The sequence below is a fragment of the Lutjanus erythropterus genome, chromosome 6, assembly GCF_056507025.1.
Source record: "Lutjanus erythropterus isolate fLutEry1 chromosome 6, fLutEry1.hap2, whole genome shotgun sequence".
In the NCBI taxonomy this organism is placed as follows: Eukaryota; Metazoa; Chordata; class Actinopteri; order Lutjaniformes; family Lutjanidae; genus Lutjanus; species Lutjanus erythropterus.
The window spans coordinates 13,877,812-13,900,926 of NC_139322.1; the positions used below are offsets into that span (position 1 = coordinate 13,877,812).

At 41.4% G+C, this 23,115-nt stretch overlaps 1 protein-coding gene across 2 annotated transcripts in view; it reads left to right on the top strand.

Annotated features, from left to right (window-relative positions):
• The window catches only part of LOC146324996 (cadherin-4-like), a 311,937-nt gene that overhangs the window by 192,795 nt on the left and 96,027 nt on the right, over positions 1 to 23,115 (top strand). For both annotated transcript variants that reach the window (XM_084720702.1, XM_084720701.1), the window contains one exon: positions 21,908 to 22,134. In XM_084720702.1, the coding sequence (XP_084576828.1) occupies positions 21,908 to 22,134 (227 nt within the window). The remainder of the gene's footprint in view (positions 1 to 21,907; positions 22,135 to 23,115) is intronic.

Sequence of the window (23,115 nt, forward strand, 5' to 3'; positions counted from 1 at the left end):
TTGGAGGGAAACTTTTCTCTTTCCTGCAATTGCTCACAGCTTCCGCTAACTGCGGTGTAGATGGAGAGAAGCGGTTAAGGTTTCTGACCGCTGACACTCTTGACATTGTGTGAGAGCTCTCTTAGCCTGTTAGCTGTAATCAAACGGCTAAATCAAATGCTTTTCTGTCCTGTCCAAGGCAGACGCCTGGAGACTTGAGAAACACACGTTTCTACGGTACTGTTAGCTTACATCCACATATCCTCTCTTCCATCATACTGTCCTACCACCTCCCTCCTCTTTCATGTGCCAAGAGACAGAGCTTTAGGCCAGGGCTGACAAAACGGCGTCATTATCTTAACGTTAGCGCCTGCCCACGCTCTGCCTCTCATTCATTTCACAGCTAGCCTCCTGGCCCCAGAGGGAGAGATAGATCATGTGGGCGAGAAGGAGAGAGCAATCGGAAGAGAGGTCTGTGATTCTACCCTTTCCCACTTCTTCTCCTTCTCCCTTCCCACTAGTCCCCATCTACTGCTCCCTTATGGTTTACCAAAATGCATGATGCCATTATTAGGACTCCCGCTAGCACTGAGAGAAGCAGAGAGAGGAAAAAAAACTGGAATGTTGCAAGAGAGAAAGGAGGTTAAGCTCACGTAGTAGCTAAGTCAAAAGAGAGGTTGTAGGAGTGTATGAGGTGCACAAGTTTTTGAAACTAATATAGTGTGTTTGTTGTTTTTTGTGTTTCACACAGTCAGTGCAGTCATGCACCTCACAGCTCAAGGTTGCTCCCATACAGAGTGACACAAATAGGTTTGTAGACAGAAACATCCAAACACAACATACTGTATTCTGCGTGAATTCTCAAAAGTGGCGAAGCTTGCCAAATGTGAATGGACACACTCAGCGAAGCGAGTCTGGTGGAGTGATTGTCACCGGAGTAAGCGTGGGCGGGAATGAGAAAGGACAGGGCACAGCAGTTGCAGCCCTTTAAATCCAGCGGTGAAGTCTGAATCATTTGCTCTTTAATGGCAATCATAACTCATTGTGCAGTTGTAATGTGTTCCACATTAACAGTGTGGGAGCTGGCTGTGGCTCATCTGTGCCTAATGCGCTATAGCTACAGGCTAAGAGCTCTCATCAAACACTGTTCAACTATCACTTCCTCCTCTTAAAGTCTTTTGTTTACTTTCTATAGTCCCCACACCCACACTGCAACAAAACTTAGGAAGGCCTGAGACACCTATTGCAGTGTATGGTTTCTGCGCCAAGTCTCTTGAGACCATGGTTACCTATATTTAGCTATTTGAGGTTATATTTGCTCATTATTTTTTGAGAGCAGTGCACTGAAGTCTCACTTGTCAGGGAGCAGATCGCCTTCTGATGCTAATGAGGTGATTCTGTGGCCATGTCTATGGGCCATATCCTAGGAAAGTGTCAGTCTGAGTGTAAACCTTTGTGCTCTCACTCTACTGAAGCCATTCCCATTCTAGGAATAGAAGCAGCACAGGTGAGGTTTGCAGCCAGGGAGAGCTGAGAATGGGAGGCAGTGTTTGTGTCAGAGGAGTGATGGATAAAGATTGATATGCCTGGATAGAGATGCTAAAATGTAGAGATTGAACCCAGACAATTAAGCCATGCAAACAAACGCACATATACAGTAGGTATGCTTGTTGCCTGCACAAAGACACTTAGAAACAGACAAAGAATTTTGTCCAATCATAAACACCTGCATCCTCAATTTAAACACATAGTACTACTGATTGCACCAAATCCAAATGACCTATGACAAAATATAATTTGACTCCTTCCACTTCACATCTTGCACTTATGTTTCATGTAAACTAGACGGTTTCCAGACTTTGAATACAACACAGATTGCATGTACTTGTGAGAACTATGGCTTTGCCAAGGTCCAAACCTTTGAATCCACCAACTCCACTGGCCTATTGACTGATTTGTCTGGCATCATGATATGAAACAGCGGTTTCTCAGCAGAAAAAGCAAATGAGCCAATACTTGCCAAGGCGGGGACTACTTGTGAAGCTGTAGTCAAGCATTCTCAACTGTGTGCTGGAACCAAGGAGGAGTAACAACAACAATGGCAACCAATATAGACAAGACAGACACTGTTATCAGTGTTGTTCTTGGACCAGCTACTTTGAAATCCAAACGGCTCTCTCAGTTGAAGGTATGTTGACATTGCTATGCATCAGTGTCATTTTAAAATGACATTAGATATTGGTCTCTACTCTCTTGTGATTGGTTAGGGAAAATCGAGTCCTCCTTCTCCACAGAAATCAATTATGCACTTGAAAGCAGAGACTCAAGTCTTGTGTGTGCACACGGGCACAGACAAAGACAGTGTGTTCAGCTCTCAGCACTTTTATAGATTCTGACTGAATCTCTGAGGTTTCAAGTTTTGTTTTTCGCCTGCTTCACTGTTTGTATTTTCTGGTATCTGATTTATTTTACTGTTTCATGTTAGCTGTCAGCTGAATAACTAGTCATGTTAAGTCAAACACAACCATCAATCGGTAAATATACACACCTGACACACTAAGTCAAGCCATGTCAAGTTAAGCAGCACGTGTGTGAAACAGGAACAAAAGACAAAAGCCAAATGTGGATGAAGTGGATGTTCGTGGGTTTTTTTTGTCTAGTGTAAAAGGGGCTTTAGACAATGAGACAATGTCCAACTGAAGATGGAAACGGAGTGCTGACAAATCTGTCTGATCTCAAGCAAGACTATAGGTGGCATGCTGTGACACATACACTCATACACACGCAAAGACACACACTAAACACACTCCTCCAACCCTGACCATGTTTCACCCACACCATTACCCAGTTCAGGCCTCCCCCCAGGGTTAAAGAACCACCCCTTCACTCTCTCCATGCTTGTTTGCCCGAAGCGTGCAAGGATTAGCTAAAGCGATTATCACAAGCTTTTGCAGTTTTGTGAAGATGAATCATGGTAATGCTACACAGTGAAGCGCCTCATGCATTTCTAAACCCCTCTACTTGGTTTGTGATTTTTCCAAACTCATGAGGAGCCAGTTGGCTTTGCCTCACTAAGCCAGGTGCACGTGAGTCAACCGTAGCCAAATTGGCAACTTATCACAACTAGATGTGTTTGTGCACATACTGTATGCACACATGTTTGATCACACCCTCATACAGTATGTTACAAACCCACAGAGATTCAAAAACATATAGCAGCATGCATACAATACACTTAAATACAGTACACAAATCGCAGGTCGCTTTGACAGGTTCATGTTCTAACTATTGCTCTGTCACATTCCAGTCTTTTAATACAACATTACAGCTTTGTCATAGCATGTTTGACTCTGTTTCACTCAGTCAAATGGAGCTGTCACACACCCTATGGGGACAACCTGCCTTTGGCAATTTCTGACTTTGCTACAGTGTTGTACATCACTAAAGCATGTTTGCCTAGAGGCTTTTTAACTTCTAAGTACCATATGCCTTTTCAGTATTATGAGTGCATAGTGTGCAAATGTCCAGACTAAATAGAAAATCTTATCCCACTTAAGTTTACATTCAGCCATTTACGTAAAACTTCTATTTCCTCTGGGTCTCCTTTCTCTACAGTATCGTTATTTTTCCTCTTCCTTTTTTCCAGTGTTCATAGTTCCAACTGCACATTAGCACCTCTCCTGCAGATGGTGTGGTCTAATTGTGCAGGCTTTTTGCCGTTCTGTAGCCTCCCTCCCTCCATGCCATCTTCCAGGCTGAACAGATGATCACGGCCTCTGGTTTCTCTCCCCGGCCCAAAAGGCTCTGGAGGATGTTCTCATTAACAGGACTTGTCAGAGCAACCTGCTAGCACTGCTAATTTATTTCCCACACACAAAACATACCATAAGCAGACCACACACACACACACACACACACACACACACACACACACACACACACACATTAATGCGCATGTGTATATCCTTCACACAGACACACTAAGACAAACACTTGCCCTCCTCTCATAAAAGCCCACACATAGACACACATGGCCTCTCCAATAGAGCTCCAGGGCCTTCTCTTGCTAGATTGCACAACAATTAGCCTCAATGAAGGTTAGTGCCGCATCTCTGACAGCCTGACAAATGATATATGTGCATTTGTTTGCAAAGTATATGTGTTTGTTTGCGTGTACCAGAGGATTTGTTTTTCTTTTTTCTTTTTTTCTTCTTTTTTTTGAGGTATGGGAGAGGGTGGGCTGTTACACTGCTGTCTTTGTTTGTACCTCTAGGAGCCCTTCACTACCAGCCTCCTTCAGCCCCCAGCTTATGTGATTCTCTCTCCATGCTGTGTTTGTGTGTGTGTGTTTGAGAGATTTTAAGGGTGCTTTCCTGTGTTTAGGTGTTACCTGACAGCCTCGTCATATCACTGTGCACCTTATCAACAGTTGCAGTAAAGCGTTCCCGTATTTCACACTTTCACCCACAGGAGAGATATTTGGACCATTCAACCTGTGTGTGCACACAAACACACACACTAACACACTCTTGTAGATGCACAAACGCACTAAAAACACTCTGCCCGGTCATTCTTTGGGCTATGTACTGTTATAGTCTACAAGCCCTAAGACACATTTAGCTGACAGCTTTAAGACCCATCAGTCACTTCTCAGTCAAGGCCGCTCTTTCAGCCTACAAGCAGGTTTAGTGCTGCAACATGATGGAAAAAAACACCATGTACTCACAAACATAATGACACACATGCCCTCAGGAAGATGTTGTTAGTAATCATCAGTGACTAATGTTTCTCCTTTAGCTTTCTCTGTGACACTATACTATACACCGATCAGGCATAACATTATGACCACTGACAGGTGAAGTGAATAACACTGATTATCTCTTCATCATGGCACCTGTTAGTGGGTGAGATATATTAGGCAGCTAGTGAACATTTTGTCCTCAGAGTTGATGTGTTAGAAGCAGGAAAAATTGGTAAGCGTAAAGATTTGAGCGAGTTTGACAAAGGCCAAACTGTGATGGCTAGATGACTGTGTTAGAGCATCTCCATAACTGCAGCTCTTGTGGGGTGTTCCCAGTCTGCAGTGGTGAGTATCTATCAAAAGTGGTCCAAGGAAGGAACAGTGGTGGACCAGCGACAGGATCATGGGCGGCCAAGGCTCACTGATGCACGTGGGGAGTGAAGGCTGGCCCGTGTGGTCCGATCCAACAGACGAGCTGCTGTTGCTCAAATTGCTGAAGAAGTTAATGCTAGTTCTGATAGAAAGGTGGGAAAAAGGCAAGCCGGCGGAGGCAGCGTGATGCTTTGGGCAATATTCTGCTGGGAAACGTTGGGTCCTGCCATCCATGTGGATGTTACTTTGAGACGTACCACCTACCTAAGCACTGTTGCAGACCATAAACATCCTTTCATGGAAACAGTATTCCCTGATGGCTGTGGCCTCTTTCAGCAGGATAATGCACTGTGCCACAAAGTAAAAATGGTTCAGGAATGGTTTAAGGACACAGCACAGCAACGAGTTTGAGGTGTTGACTTGGCCTCCAAATTCCCCAGATCTCCATTCAATCAAGCATCTGTGGGATGTGTTGGACAAACAAGTCCAATCCATGGAGGCCCCACCTCACAACTTACAGGACTTAAAGGATCTGCTGCAAACATCTTGGTGCCAGATACCACAGCACACCTTCAGGAGTCTGGTGGAGTCCATGCCTCGACAGGTCAGGGCTGTTTTGGCAGCAAAAGGGGGACCAACACAATGTTAGGTAGGTGGTCATAGTTGTTGTGCCTGATCGATGTAGCTTACAGGTTTATATGAACACATACTAGTTTTTAACAATACTGAAATTTCTCATTTCCTCACAATATTTTGAAAAATATCAAAATTGGATACTATTTTTGATACTATGTGGAAAAAATTACTCTAAATTTAGAGCATAAAATATATTGTTTAAATTAAAAGATAGAAAGAACATAACAAGAAGATATAAACATGACAATGAATAGTCAACTGGAGCAAATAAGTTGAGTGACAAGAAGAAGACAACTATGTGAATAAGTGAGAGGAGGTGGGACCTTGCAGGTGCTGCAGTGGTGTGTGTGTCAACTCTCTGTTGGAGAGAAGAGAAAACATTTGTTACTTCAGTATCTATACTGAGAAAAAATATTATTATTGAAATAATTACAAATATCCAGAATCAGTTTTTATCAATGTATCTGTACTTCAGACAACATTAACACATATGTGATTATAAAAGCACTCAAAGCTTTAACCACACATGGGTAACCTCTGCCATGTTAAATCATAGCAAACCACAATTAGATCTGACCGAGATCTAAGGGCACCCTTATAAGTTAGGTCAGTTTATTTTATTTTTAGCCTAATATCACATATCACAATTTGCCTCAGGGAGCTTGGGGGGAACTCCAAGGATTCAACACTTAAAAGTCTGTTCATGGGTCTTGGGGAGTACTACTGCATATGTGTAAAACGTGTATCAAGCCTCTTGTGGCTCTAAAAATAACCTTGAAATCTGATAAATTGCCTCAAGTGATGTCACTCGCAGTAGAGACGCATTATGAGTAACGTAGCCTCCAGGTTTGGACAAAGAATTAAAACGATCTCCGGTTCTGCTCAATCAATTGTTGATTGTGATGACGGTTTATAAAAATCTCACTATTAATCGCAGGTCTGTGATGGGACACAAACACTTTCTCCTGCGTGACAGTCAGATACACTCACCATCGCACCTCCCCGGGCTTATTTTCTCCCTCGCTACATAAAGGGCACACTAGTTCCAGCCAACTGTGAACCCGCTGGGACATCATCTAGTGGTTAGTGGACTACCATTTTGATGCTCAAGTTTGGCATTATCGGGGTTGCCATCTTGTTTTTTTGCAACCAGAACATGCACAGTACAAGAGCTTGGGGCTGGTGGGTGACATTCTGTGACTTGGGGGAGTGCTCCTTCTTTTGGCTTGTCTGTTAAGCAGGAAATTATGGCAGACTGCCTGGCCACAAAGTTTCTTAGTATAATAACTACTAAAACTAGTGGGATTGGTAATGTAGTAACAGAATACTGATCCATGTGTGACTGACGCTGCCTAGTTTGTTGTGTGATGCACTGACTCACAAATTCACTGAAAATGACTGTCACAAGGCAGACACTCTCTAAAGCACACCCTGCTTTATCGTCTGTTTCTATTTTGGGACCGTAATTTCCAAAATGAACATCATGCTGTATAGAAGAAACATAAAACTAACAATGGAGACCATAAGCTCATTAGAAAACTATTTACCAAGGTAATAATAAAATGTGTTGTAATGAAATTTTCTCACTTTCGCTTTTTCTGAGTCCGTACCTCCTGGTCATTAAAAATAATGCAGGCTTAAGGTGCTTCCGCTTTGGCTTCACTTTTCAGACCCAGAATCTTTGACCACTATTTAATATATGGTCTCTGGTTTTAACACTGACACTTAACTGTTGGCATTGGATGTAATTCATGAGGTGCGATATGGACACAATTCTTTTGGGTACTGGGTAGTTTGAGATTGATTTGTGTTTACCATCTATTATAGCTACATCTTAACTTGCAACTAACAATGACAGATCACATGACAGCTCATTTGTCATGAGTTTATTAGTTGTGGATGTAAATCTATTAACTTTTCAAGTGATACAAGAACAGTCATATTGTTGAGAAAGTGAAGTCTGATCCAGTTCTAACTCAAAAACTGAGAGGTCAACACACAGTAATGCAATTAACACAGTGTTACAGTTCCACAATCAAAACTACTGCTCTGTGTTTCCAGCATTTTTACTTGTTCTTTGAGTTGTGCCACTGATTTGGCCGTTTGTTGAACTTTCAGCTTAGTTCCTATCTCAGTGAAACTTCAGACCCACTAATTGCATGGTTCAGCCATCGTAGTCCACCATCAACCCCCGGATTTCAGGGATCACAGCCTGATGGCAATCTTTCAAGGGAAAAAACAGAAGCGATAGAACCTCTTACTACTGAAAAAACATGTTCCTTATCCTTCATACAGATTGTGTAATTACATGTATGTTTTTTCCACGGTTTAAAGGCTGGAGGGATTTCTCTGGTTTATGCTCTGACCCCTGCAATTGGAAAAACAGAACCTTTTCTTAAAGTTTTGATGGAGAGATGTTGATTAGATTTGAGAAATACAGCCTCTATTTCCTCCAGCAGTTGGGGAAAGCAATTTTGTGCTGTTTGCTTCCTTGGGGAAGCTTGAGAAAACAATATGAAAATGATTTCTTTTTCTTTACAACAAGCATATTTGATGCTTGCAGGCAAACACTGAAATAAAGGCAAAGTTGAAGCTTTTGTTTTTTACGGCCTGTACCAAGCTACCTTTTTTTTTAAACCCATGTACATAGTGCATTTTTCCTCCTGTCTTCTAGTGTGACAGAGAAGAAAGAGATGCAGTGTTTGGTGTAGTGGATCGGGACTGGGTGTTGACTGAGTGTTGCTCCAGAGGTGGTTGATAAATATAAGCGTTGGGAGAGGAAAGGGCACACATGTAAATGTGCTAACCTTGAGATAGCTGTCCTACACAAGTGACACCTGAATCTTGGCATCTCTTGAGGGTGGACTGAACAGACAAACGTGGTGAAATAAGGTTAGCAAAATTAGAATGCATGAAAGCAAACCCAAATCCTGCAGAGTTCGACTTGATGCAAACTGCTGACAGCAGCAGCCCGTCTCAGAGTAAACTGTAAAGTCTCAGACAAGATGGCCAGACAAGATGGCCATGGAACTCAGAGTATAGAGAGAAAGAATGAGATAGATGCTTTTAAAATCACAGTGATTTGGGGCAATGGCCAGCAGATTGCGGTCGCAGATATGGTTGAACTTTTCAAAACAGACAAAACTCGTAATGCTAAATGCATACCCCAGTCAAACACTAGGGTTGCAATGGATCACATAACTCACAATTTCGATTTTTAATTTTTCAGATCAGCAAAAAAGAAAAAAAAAAACGGTGGGTTTAGGGTTAAATTAATTTAAAAGTGCACCTGGCTGTAATGAAGCAGCCTCTCTCTATCTGTAGTCAATGTCATATTAATGGTAAATATGATAATTCCATGGACCACAGACTAACAATGCCTTGAACCACTGTCAAACACAAAGTATATCTAATAGCTGAAGAGTGTACTGTGTTTCACTCTCTTGGTGGATGTTAACTTAGCATTTTAATTGCTGTTAGCCAACACTCAGCCACAGGCTGTGTCTGAAATTCCCAACATTTAGTTTTTTAGCTATTTAGTGCACTGAAAACAGTGAGTTTTATTACTATGTCCAAAACCTTAGTATGAAACCAGAAGCACATGAATTACACACTGTTTATGGAGAAATATTACAGTGTGCAAGCACTAAGGTACTGACAACAACAACAACATAACAGGCAGGATGTGCTTCCTCTGAGACACAAAACAGCATTAAATGCCCTGGGCACAGACTGACAGGCAAGGTTGTACAGATGAGGTTGGGAGGGAGGAGGGAGGGAGGGATGGATTTTGGGTGGTGCGCAGAATACATAACAAAATGTTCTGAACAAGAAAAAATGTTGAAATTAAGGAATTTCTCATAACTGAAATTACATTTTAGTTATTAGGTAGTTATTAGTTAGTTTAGTTATTTTTAGTTACAGAGAGAGTACTGAAAAACAGGCACAGTTGGGTACCAGTATCAAAATCCAGATACCGATATTGTTATTGGTTCAAATGTGACCAGTATTCAACCCTAAACACCACTATCATCGTTTCTTGTCCTCGGGAGCCCCGAGCAGTCCAGCAGACGCCAGACCATGTTACACAAACACACACATGCTGGCCTCAGTCTCCTGCACTCCTCCGTTAAGTTCTGTTGCTCAGACTGTATCAGATGTCTTGCTGCAGGGCTTTAGTTATTGCAGGATTTGTACGTACAGTAGTGATACAAAATCTGGGCCAAGGCTCCATGGAACGCCAACTTATACTGTTCGTATCAAAGCCATCATTGAATTTGTAGGTTATCGATCCAGAAAACGCACTGAACCGCAACCACCAGAGCATTTTAGTTTGTTTTTCCCCCCATAACCACAGAAAGGCAGGGTAAAAGGCCAAGTGACTGCTGTGAGGGAATAAGAGGAGCGTAGGGATATGAGCTGTGGTTTTCTGTGTAAATACCTTTTGACTGTGTTAACTGTGACTGCCTATGTGTGTATGTGTGGGAGCACCAGAACAACTAAACACTAAACTTGTGTCCAGCACAGACCCACTGCTGCAAAGAAAGTTGGGGAAGTTTGTGCTTACTTTCATTCTGCTGTTATTTCCTCTTCTTTTTTTCTACAAAGGGGCTTTTCTCTTCCTGGGAGAGGCTTTATTCTGCCTGATCCCTCTCTCTCTTCCACTGCCTCCTCTCCTAATCACCACTAAAGCCAGCCCTAATTGCCAAAAGACGTGTTTTTTCTCTTTCTTTCATTCTCTTTCTTTCTTGCTGTCTCGCTTTCTTTCTGTCTGTCTTCCCATTTTTCATATCTTGCTGCAAACACACAATGCAGACGAGAAGAAGTGGGAAATGAATTTTTAATAAAAACAATGTAGAAAGAAGCAAATATATATCTTTGGTTTTGAGTATAGGGACAACTATATTAAGCTGAAGAAACAGGAAATCTTGTGCATATTGAGGTGGTTGTGGTCATGTTCACTGTATAGTTGGCAGTTTGACCTGTATTTTTCGTGTTGGTTTGATAAGTCATTTTTCACGAAAGTACTATTTTGATCATGGTTACAGGCATTAGTAGGTGCGTCGATGTATATGTTTTTGCATTATTCCTTTTTTTTGTTTCCTGAGTCCCGAGTCCTAAAGGCAGTAACACCCTGTGATTGTTTGGAGTCCTGAGTCCAGGTTCAGTTCCCCTCGCTGGGAGAGATGGCTGAGAATTGATGAAGGCCAATCAAGCGCTTCTGTGCATGTTTAGAGGAATACTAATCAGTCATTAGAGAGATGCTGATTAGTCAAAAACAATGTCTTTGTAGTCTTTGTGGTTGGTCTCTGTGTATACGTGTATGAATGTGCATGTGTCCTTGTCCATTATTGATTTGCAAGCTTATACATTCTCATGCATGCACGCACTCTGGCGTAATGTACTCGCATGCTGCAATACAGGAGAGTCCTCAACATATACATAAAACCTTTGCACGATAAACCTTTTTCACAGCAGCCATTGTGACACGAAATAGTAGACGCAGTAAACATAGGTGTTACCAGTGATACTAATTAAGGTTCACTTGTATTCAGGTCCAGCAGAATCAAGGAGCTGCTATTGTGCATGTTGGCTCAGTGGGAAGGCTCTGCTATTATCAGGACTTTAATTAGTAACATTGGTATCACCTGTGTTCATCCAACTATTTTATATCAGTATAGCTGCTGAGAAAAGGGTCTGTTATGGATTATACTCCCGTCTCTATCAGCCTGTAGGATATGTGATGAATTTTAGTCAAAGTTACTTCTCTCTGCTGTAATTAACATTAGGAAATTCTCTATCCACTGCGTCTATCACCCTCCAGCAGCCTTGTAAATGACAAATAGCACTTGAAATGTGTCTGGTTGCATCCTAACTTCTGCCTTGAAGTAGAAGGGATATGTTTATTGTACTAAATCAAAAAATGACCATGTCAGAGATTTAAATTTGTATAATGGATAATAATGGAGTTTTTCTTCTAACAAAGCAGCTGAAATCACATGAAAATACTTTGAACTATGTAGTACTGAATTCTGAAGTTAGACCAGTAGACACTTGTTCACAGTTTCTCTGTTCAGGATTTTTGGGTGGACCTGAAACATGGCTTGGTGACATGCCGAGCCATAGTATAAGTGACTGTGTCAGTTCAAATCAGCCCAGCAGTTCACTTCAGCTCGCTTCAGTTCCAACAACCTCATGAAGGAAAAAAGAAATACCATCTTTTCACTGTCCTCTGGCTCTGGTGGCTTAAACATGTCTGGTCATGTCCTATAAAGCTGCTTTACAAAGCGTCTGTGTTTCAGGTTGTTTTCAGGTTGCAGGAGTTTTTGACACTGACACAGCAGAGCAGACACACCCGCAGCAGAGTGTTTCAGAGCAAAGAAAACTGCTCATTTTTTCATGATTTTCAGACCTAATTTTATATACTTTACATACTGTATGTGCTATATAATTTTATATACGTTTGCCTTTTTTAATCATTCATGTTTCTGTGGTGTGAGAAACTCAAAACACACATTTATTGTTGGATTACAGTATCTGTGGATGTGCATCTGTAGATGTTTATATCAATTAAGTTGAGCAATATGTAAATGGAGTCTGAACTCAAACTCCAGAGTGTGTATTTTTAGAGCAGTGGGCTTTTGTTTTCAGGATAATGTGCTTAGTTGCGTTGACAGACAATTGACAGTTATAAAACTGATCAACTCACAGCGTAGGACTCGTCGTTGCCAATCCTTGCCCAGATAATTGTGTGCTTGTCTTGCACTTGTCTAGGTTTAGTGTCCCTGCAGCCTGCAGGGAACTTGCCAAGGCTTCAATTCTTGGGAGAAGTGGGTGGGGGGAAACAACTTGCTTCAACCATGGATCATATATTGAATAGGGATCAATCTATTTCATTTCAGGTCAATTTTTTTTCACATATGTGAGCACTGCTATTGATGTGTCAGTTTCACAGAGGAGATATTTTGGACGACTGAAACACAAAGCTGAGAGTGGAACTCAAAGTAGGTGTATGGACAAAAATAATTCAGCCCGTTACTGGCCAACAGTGTGCATGCCAAGTTTCCAGCAGCTTTGAGATCATCCAGCCTTTTAGCGCTCGTCGACCCCCTCCCATGACTAACCAGCCATGGTTGCCACAGCAGGCCCTTGATTAGCCATTCACCAGCGCCTCAGCTCTGACAAGAGCCAATCTAGATGGTCAGATGTGTTAATTAATTGTATATAAAATTTTACTGTCTCTTTTAAAGTTTGGACCTTTTAATCTGAATAATGTCAGATTTCGCTGTAAGGCAGTAATAAAAAACTCCTTTTCAAGTGACTTTAAATGAAGGAACCTTGACTGAACACTGTAACTCAAAGATAGTCTACCTAACCCATATGAAGTCAGCTGAACTGCATGTATAATCAGGACCATGCTGTTCAAGCACAGCATCTTTATAATTGGTGTTTAATTGTTGCTGACAGAGAGGTTTAAAATAAATGCAGATGTTTCGGGGAGATGTTTGACCTCCACACTTGCAGGAGTGCCCCCAGATTTACATAGCAGTGCACGCTATTAGTGGCTTTGTGTTTGCCTCAAGACCTTCCTTGTATCTAAGCCTTCTTTCATTCATCCTGTTAAAATTTAATGTGGAACGAAAGTAATAACAGATTTTCCAGCAAACCACAAGAGGTGTTTCGGGATAAAAAAAAAAGTAGCCAAGCACTATCTACAGACTAATATCTCATGCTGACATTTTGGATTTTCACCCAGAGAAGGCAGAGCGGTGAAGTAAAATGTATCGGCATTCAACCAAACAAAACAGAGTAAAGCTGCTTAATTTTACATAAGACACCACAGGCCATCCATATCCAGGACACACAACTCTACATTCACTTTAGAGTACACAGTCCGCTGCAGTGATACTTTGTTGCTGCATAAGCAAGGCTGGGAGAGTTTGGAGGAACAGACACTGGAAAACAATTAAGCTGTTACATGACTGAAATTTAAAACAAGAAGATATTTCCATTATTTTTTAAAAGCTAATGAGATAGCACTTTTTCTCATTCCCATTCACAATGAACACTCAGCTTATGCCTACAAATTATCCTTTTTTTTTCCCTTACAAGTTCTTATAACCAGACAGAACCTCTTTCTGTCTCTCTCACCACTGAAGTAGAACAGTGAAACAAACTTTCTGAAGCTGTGATTAACATGAGCCATCACAGAGTTAAAAACTCTCACCTCATTAAACTTCTGGTTTGAATTTGTTGTGCCTTTGTACTTGTCAAAGATGACAGTAGCTCATTCTTTGAAATCCCAAAGTGTATGTGGACATAAAGTGCTACAAAACATAAAACAGTCATATAACTGAAACAATGCAAGCAGGTTTGAAAAGTTGCACCAATACAGTGCTTTGCTTTGATGCATATTTGACTGACAAGCGTTTAGTTTTGTGTACTTCAACTTCCAGCACCTTCAAAAGGGCATATTTGGTTTAATGTATTGTCTCTGCACTCTAGTACTGGATAGTCATATCAAGGTTGAAATTTGTCCAGTGCATGTTCTGTCTCACTTTGTGCCTGTGTGTGTCTGCACACTGTCAGCGTTTTTGTAATGGGAGCTTGTCACTGCCATCATCTGTTTGTAGGTTTTTGGGAAGGATGGATGGATGAGCCAGCGTCCGTGGTGGGCTTCAATGAATAAGCTCCCTGACAGGCTTCTAACATTGCTTTAAACACTCTTCCATCACAAGTTTGTTCTGACTTCATAGTCTATCAGTGGTGGACAGTGGACCTGGCTCTGTTTAGTCAGTCACTGAGGGCCCAGCCCACTGTAGAGCTCCGCTCTACTCTGATTAGACTGCACACTCCCCATGGTGCCTCTGATCAGCGGCCATACTCGTCTCTCACCATCCATCTCTTCATCCCGCCCTCTGTTTCCATCCCTCTGAGCTCCATCGCTCTCCCTTTGTCGCTCTTTTGCGCCCTCTTTCTCTCCCCTCTCATTCTATCCATCTATCCATCTGTCCCGATCTCTCGGGAGGCCAGCCCAATTAACCTGTTTAAACAGCCATCTGAGCATCCCATCCATTCCAATGTGGCTGTGTGAGAGAGAGCCAGTTCACTGAGCCAGGATCCCAATGCCAGGCCCCCATCCGCTGCCCTCCCCAGCCTCCACCTCCACTTCACCTCCCATTCCTCCCTCATCATCATCTTCATCCTCCTTTCTCTACTCCCTCCTCTCTTGTCCTCCTCAGTGGGCCTGATTGTGGCAAAGATCAGGACTGGTGAGAGTGGCTTCTGTATTGTTCTAGGACAGGGTGACATCTGATGCATTCACTGCACCATACTTTGAACAATTTAAGCGGCTGCAGCCATAAACTCTGGTGCCTCTGGAGATCTCCACTTTAGCAACTGCAATCTGCCTATGAGCTTTTAGGCCTCTCTCCTTTCTCCTCTTTATGTTCTTTCATTCATTTCAGTGTCTCTCTGATTGCCACCTCAACACACTCTCCATTCTCTCATCAATCTCTCTGCCTCTTTCTTCCCGTCTCCCCCTCTCCTCTCCTCTCACCTTCTTTCTGTCACTCCTCAGCTCCTTGCTCTCCCCTGACTGTATCCCTTTCTCACTTCCCTTTCAACACTTGTCACCTACTTCCTGTCAGGCTGTCCAAAGAACACCCCAAGAAGGTCACAACTCTTTTCAGCGTTGCTCTCCTCCTTGTCCTTGTCTTGTTGGAGGGAGAAGGGAACTTTAATTAGAAAAGCGGGCAAAACGTGAAGATGGGGGCTTGGCATGCGATTTCCTCCAAGCAACACACAAAGCACCATTTCATTGCCTTCCAAGCAATAGTGATGAGGAAATCATGGAATATATTCCCTCCTGGTGTGGGAACACACATGGCATGGTGGTATTTGTAACATTGCAGGGGTGTGACTGCTCACATTCACTATAAAGTGGAGAAGTGCTGGGCTGGCTGCTTGGCACACTGGGGTGTCTGTGTTATTTGCCAGATCAATGCACAACCTGGGCCCACTGCTTTAGACGACTTGTTAATGTGCAGCATTGTGCCGTTGGGCTTCATTGCTCTGTTGTTGGCCGATTTTATAATCTCTCTTATAGCAGTATCGACCCAACTGAGTGAAAGAGGAGCTATTGGAGGTTTTTGTGTGTGTGTGTGTGTGTGTGTGTGTGTGTGTGTGTGCTGATGGAGGGGTAAAATTGGCACTTTCTTTTTCTTTAATTGGTGCAAGAACAAGACCCTCTGGGTACTCTATGCACAGCCTGTCACTCCATTTGTGTGTGGGTATTGGTGCAGTTAGCTCGCCTTGTCATTGTTGAGACATGCAGGCAATCATGGAAAATAAATGCCTACACACACACACACACAGGGACCGATTATACATCTACTGTATACAGATGACTGCAAACTTTTTACTTTATTATTTATTGGCTCATTGATTTAAGCTTTTGCAGAATTTCGCTGAAAGATCTGGATATTTTAAAAGAAAAAGATTGGTTTAAGGTGATTTTTAACCAGATTTTATGTGATATTCTTTTTGTTTGTATATCAAGAGTCACGGCTGGATGAAGTCCTGGCTGTTACTGGATTAAAGTTTATTATTATGCTTTTTTAACCAGTAAACAGGCTTGGATAGTGATGAATGTGCATGTAATCATGATTATGTAATTCAATAACAAAAAATAAATTACTATAATCAGTCCACATTACATTTCAAAAAGGTTTAACTAATTTATAGTTTTACTGTCAAGGATAACTTTATTACATTTTTTGATTATATCTTCAAAATAAATACAGGGATTCTTAGACAAGTGCTCCACAAAAAAACCCTGTACATTTTATTTCAACTGAAAAAATTTTGAGACATTTAAAAATTTTCAAGGCTGCAACCAGTTTTTTTTTTTCAGTAGATTAGTGCAATATTTTCAGTGTTTTACTGTTACCTTTAATTAATGACGGCTGTCTCAGGGTTTGGCCATTGTTGGAAACATTTTGAATAATGTAAGTACACAACTCAACAAAATACATAACACGGGTTTAGCATTTTTAGATATTTTAATGCAGAGATGTTACATATTTTAGTTCTAAATCACCACAAGAGAGATCATGGCTTAACTTAACCCCATTTTCTGGCCTGCAACATTCGTGCCTCTGAGCGTTATTGAATCAGAATAAGAAGAAAAAGTAGAGAATTGAGAAATAAAATGGAATACAGACTTCATTGTATTAACTTTGACAAACACACTGAGATGAAAACCAGCAGACTGGGCACGTTGCCAGTCCATCACAGGGCTGTCACATATAGAAACACAACCATACCAAACCGAAAACAGGATTTTCCTGCCATGAGGTCCTCATCACTGCAGCACCATGCCACCTTTGAAGTTCAAGTAAAGAGTGGTTCTGCAGCAAATATATGTATATATATTTTAACATCTCTTTATTGAATTTTCAGTATTCTCGTAGGCATTAAACAGGAACATCATAGAATATTCATAATATAAAACTGCCCTCCCCTCTCCCAACACTCCAGTCTCTCCCACAATCCTACCACCCAGTAGTACCCTCACTCCCACCCTTGCAGGCTACAGCTGAATAATAATAACATTGGCAATAATAAAAGAAATTGGACAAAGGCGTATAACAAAGAGGACAAAAAAATAAACAAAAATAGAGAAAAAACAAACCATAATAATCAGACACAGAGCTACACATATTGATCCATACGATCTTTCACTCCTACACAAAAGACCGCTACAAATCATTCTAATTTGTTATCCTAATATCAGTACTGAAGTAAGATATAAATGGGACCCACGTTTTATGAAATTCAGTCTTTGTGTCCCATAGGGTAAATTTAATCTTTTCTGGTTTTCGATGAAACATGACATCCGTCAGCCACCTGGCATGGGAAGGAAGGTTAGGACCTTTCCAGTTAAACAGGAGAAGAGGGTGAGCTAGCAAGAAAGTAATCATGACTACATTATTTGACCAGGTAGCATTTTCTTGTTGTACACTAAAAATGGCAGTCAGAGGATTATGAATGCGTGCAGACAAAGGCAAGACCAAAACGTGAAGTGTCCAGCATTTATCATGGCTGGAGTCCAAATTTGGATAAATTTTAGCTAATTTGATTTTCTTGAGGTGAATGCAATGCTCTTAAATTGTCTAAAGATGTGGCATTTTCACTTGAAAGATGCATTTCAAGTTTTGTTTAGCAAATTTCCTGTCTTTAAAAACATAATTTTCAGGGGTTTTGTTTTATGCTGACTAGAAACGTCCTGTTTGTTTGGTAAGTTGAGATACCAGCGTATTTATTGAGATGATCTAATGTTTGAGGTACTTTACAAATCTCCACTGGCTGCACCTGGCAGCTGTGGTGACATTGCAGTAGGTGCTTCACCATATGTTGGATGGCAGAGATCGGCACTCTACTGAGTGCATGCTTCCAGTTGGGGTATTTTTCCTCTTTTTCTCTTTTAGTTTTTTTCTAATATTCAAAACGAAGACAGATAGGTTCGCATATTATTTTTACGAGTAAAAAATGAAAATAATGAGCCATTCTTTTATGGTAATTAAGACCCAGGCGTACAGGCTTTCTTTAATATGGTTGTAGATGCCCCCCTCGATTACCCCTCCCCTAAGACTGAAGCCTGCAGGCCTCCACCAGCCATGACCGCAATACTGCTGCACTGCTGGCAGCATGCCTAGCTTGGAGAGAGACAATAATTGGAGGACAGCAAGAGAAGGGGCAACAGACCACCTGCTGCTTGTGTTTTTTTTCCAGTATTTGACTGGTTCACAGATACAAGGACTTAGAAATACAATACTGAAAAGCATGCTTTGAGTTTGATTTTTTGACTTTCTCATTGTTAATATAATCAGGCAGCCTTCCAAAACTGTATTTGCATAGACACATGTTTGCCAACTGGTGTGTTTGTTATTTTCACCCCCCACATTCCAAATCTAATCTTTGCAAATCTTCAAAAATAATGGTAAAAGAAATGAGTTTGGATTAGACAAAAAAAAAGGAAAAAGAATGAGACAAACAGAGAACAGCAAGCAAGCTTTTTAGGGGTTTGTTTGGGGTAGAAATGTTCGGCTACACAAAGAGAGAAACAATTTGATGAACAGCAGAGGCTTTCCTGCCTCTCGGGTTGATGTAATCCATCTCTTATGTCCTGTCTCCTCCGATCTAGACCAGGACACTTGTACTGCACCTGCTACACTCAGAGGACAGAGTGTTGTTGAAGAGCTGTCCCCTCTGAGCATTGAGTGGCTGTCTGGTCATCTGGCTTTAGAAGGGTACTGACATGATCACAGGCACACTTAGGGCCAGACAGCACAAAAAGACGGATTTACTCACAGTTTACTTTCTGTAATGGAAGCCTTGTTTCAGCTGTTGTGGGGACGTGGGAATAGAGGAAAAGACGATACGACAGTGAGTTACGGCCTTCAGCTCAGGGTTTCCTACAGTACACCGTCTAGACATTGTAATCCCTGAGAGGGAAGGCTGTGGGTGCCGTGAAGATCGAAAGGGATGAAGGTGGGAGGCCAGTATCGGCTACGCTTGTCTGTGACTTATCTTCTCATCTTCTCATGAACTCTGTTGCAATTTTATAAGAGATGAAACACAAGAGTGCCCTGACAACACGCAAACATGCTGCTATACATTACCATCCTAATGTGACTGAAAAAGTATTCAGTGTCTACACTGGAGAAAACAAAACTCTTGAGACTTTTTTCTGCCTTGACCTCCCTCTATTTACATCTCTTTGTATACTGTGTTGTTTCTGGAGTAAGTGAACATTGCCATAACGCCTACCTGTTCATGTTCACTTTTGAAGGAGTTGAACAAGGATATTTTTTATGTGTCAGGCTCATTTGTTGCATATTATTCACTGTTTCCAATCAATAGTTTGTGTGAACTGCACAGATGCTCTGATGAGTTAGACCTGAGTTTCATTCAATACCTAATACAAATTCTTGTTATGGGTCACGTCATTTTCTGTTCGCATAAAACTATTTTTCCTTTCATGTATCAGAGCCCTGTTCTATGTCCTTTGTTACTGTTTATGATGTAAATATGTAGCCATATTTCTATCGACAGACTTTTATGGGCATTTTGAATACTGCATTAGAAAATGTTGATAGAAACGGCAAATTTTGAAAAATGAATCTTTCTCAGTGTTGCAAAACAAAGTTTTTACACTTGCTTGAGGTGGTTTTTGCCTTGTTCAAAAAAGAGTTAATGCTCTTAATAGGAGCTGAACACACTTTTTCCAGAAGAGTTCTGGCATCGCAAACATTTAACATCACATGACTGATCAGCTGTTTCCGCTCCTCATCCCTCCGAATTGCTCCCATGGCTCTTCAATACATCCATGATCAATACGCATACATCTGATACAACCTTCTTCACATTAATACACATTTCCATTGTTTTTCACAGTGAGGTTTGCCTCGTGCTCTTTTACAGTAGTCACACCATCTAGTTGCACCTTCTTCCTCTTCAATGTCGTAATAGTTCTCCGATTAGAGAAGTGGTGTCACCTCCTGCTTATCTTGATTAATCAACTCCTGTCAATCACATTACAGTAGCCGTCAGAAACAAGCATTCCCATTTCTTATGCTGATTTATTCAGAATTCAGTGAAAATATGCAATTCATTTTGATGGAAACATAATTAGTTTGAAACTCCCATTCAGAGAAATTTGATTCCTTAAACAGAAAATATTTTTTTAATGAAATCACTTTGGAGGGTTTTGTTTCTCATTTGGTGGCATGTACTATGCAAACTGTTAAACCTCTTGTGAGGTAGATTTGTGGTTTTGAGCTGTATTAGTCAAAATTGACTTGAAATGATTACTTATATAAGCACTGTACAGATATTTATAAAGAAGCCATGCCTTTTAAGTGGATGAATACCCTGCAGAGTTTTGTGTGTCTATATAAATGCCAAAAAGTTGTGTGTTGCAAGGTACTAATTATAAAGGTAAAATTACATACAAAAAGAATGAGCCAATGAGGAGGGAAAAAAATGGAAAAGGTGTGAGAACATATGAGAAAATTGTGGGATTCTGAATCAAGATACACTTAGCAATGGAAAGTTCTATCTTATCTTACCTTATCTCATATGATGAAAATGGATGAAACATACAATGAACCTGGAGGGAAACCATTCAAATCCTCTTGAAGCCAATACTTTATTTACAGTGTGGAAGTGATGTGATGTTTCAAGTACTGTACAGAGTGTTTGTGGTTTTCATATATGTCTTCAGTATATCTTATCGCAGTGTAAACACAGAGTGTAGAAACAAGCAGATGGGACGACCTGTGCGACAGTCATGGTGAAGGCAGATGACCTCATGGCAGAGAGCTGAGTCAAGCTGCCAGAGATAACTGGAGAAAGACCAGAAAAAGAGCGATTTGGCCTTCAGATTAAAAGCTAAAAACATAGTATTTGTCACTCAGGAAAAAAAAGGATAGTGCCATTAAATGCCACAACACTAGAGGAATCAATATTCCCCTGCAACAGCGCAGTTTAAACATTATGGATATGAATGTACTGAGTATCCAAAAGATGAATTTGTCTCTGCAAATACATAATTCAGTTTTCCCCTTTGTACTTTGAATTTCTTTAAAACATTTCAACTTTGTTTGCTAATGAGGATTTTATTTATATTATAACCAAATATTGTTCTCTGTAACTCTAGCAGTTAATTACTACACATTCTGCTTGGGCCGCCCACATACGAATTCAGTTGTGAGCTCTATTAAGACCAATGTTTCACCCCTTGCACAGTCACAACACTGCACATCATCACTTGGCCAATTTTTCCACATGCAGCTGGAGAGGAAAGCATTCAAGAGTCTTATCCTTGTGATGGTTTGACCTGTAACTAATGGAGACTAATGCATGGTGTCAACCCGGGCACAATGATACAGTCTCGCTAAGTAGTCACCTTACCATCCACCTCTTATACTGAGGTGTGTGTATGGCAGTTGTGTGTATGTGTGTGTTTGGATGTTTGTGAGCGAGAGCAGCAGTTTCAGCTGTGTTCAGACACGCCATCATCCACTCTGGGTCTATTTGATTGCTGAGTTGTGACTGAAATCAACTGCTTTGCTGAATAGTGCACTAAAATCTTGTCATTTGTCTTGTCTACAGTGAAGTTCGATGACTGCATGGGGAATGAAGCGGTGGTTTTCCAGAGCAGTGACCCTATCTTCAGTGTGCGGACAGATGGGTCCATCTTTGCCAGGGGAGAGAGAGCCAGCCTGGATGAACCGGTCCAGTTTAAACTGACAGCAAGCGGTCCGCACACACATGTCTGGGAGACTGTGGTCCAACTGGCGCTAATTGACCTACCTTCACCTCAGCAAAATGAAAATGAGGTGAGTTATACACTAATTGCGCATGAGCACAGATAAACACAAATATCATGCTTCAAAATTCAGAGTTCCCTCTTCCTGTCACACTCTCTCCAGTGGCCTGGTGATAGTAACAGCCAAGAATCAGGTCAAAACTCCTTGGGGTTTTCGAGAGAGCAGGAGAGACTGGAGCAGAAAGAAGTAGCAATAGCACATGGTTAAAAGTGATAGAATCACACAGCCACAGGGGGAGAGTACGATTCCCCTCAGCCATAAGCTGTTATTGGAAAACATCCTGCACCTTGGACACCCCAGGGGTCCTCGACTCTTCCTCTTCTATTTAAAGGCTGTCAGGGGTCAGGCGAGGACTGAGCAGCCTGAGCTCAACCGTCCCCATAGCGACAGTAGCACTTGGCTAGATCTGATAGTCAATATCAACACGGGTGTTAATCAGATTAGGTAACAACAACACGCATGATTGGGGCCCCGTGTACACTGACATAGTGCAATGCTAGACTTCTCATGCAGGAGGTGGGCCAGTAAGTTCCTGACAAGATCAAATCTAGCTGAGACAGGTGCATCACGTACAAGACATAATGACTGACAAGGATTCACAAACGCCTGGGATAACCTTTCAGATGGTGCTATTGATTTTCACTGTTCACGCATGCAGCTACATTCAGGAACATTTCTGTTTTGCACCTTTTTACACATGTCATGACAATGCAGAAATAGATGGGGCAAAGGACAGTCCAACAGATGGCAGTAATGCAGATGCCAAACGTCAAAAAACTCAACAGAAGATTGGGCAAGGCCAGACTTACCTGTCTGGTGTAAGATTATTTTCAGGAACATTTGTAATGTATTTAAAGCTGCTAAAAGGATTTTTTAACTGGTGATGAGACAGTCTCAGTTTATTACTGATGTCTCTATATGACCTGCATAAATTAATGAGACCATCTGCAAGAAGACTGGCTATTTCTTTATAGTTATTCCTAATGCCTG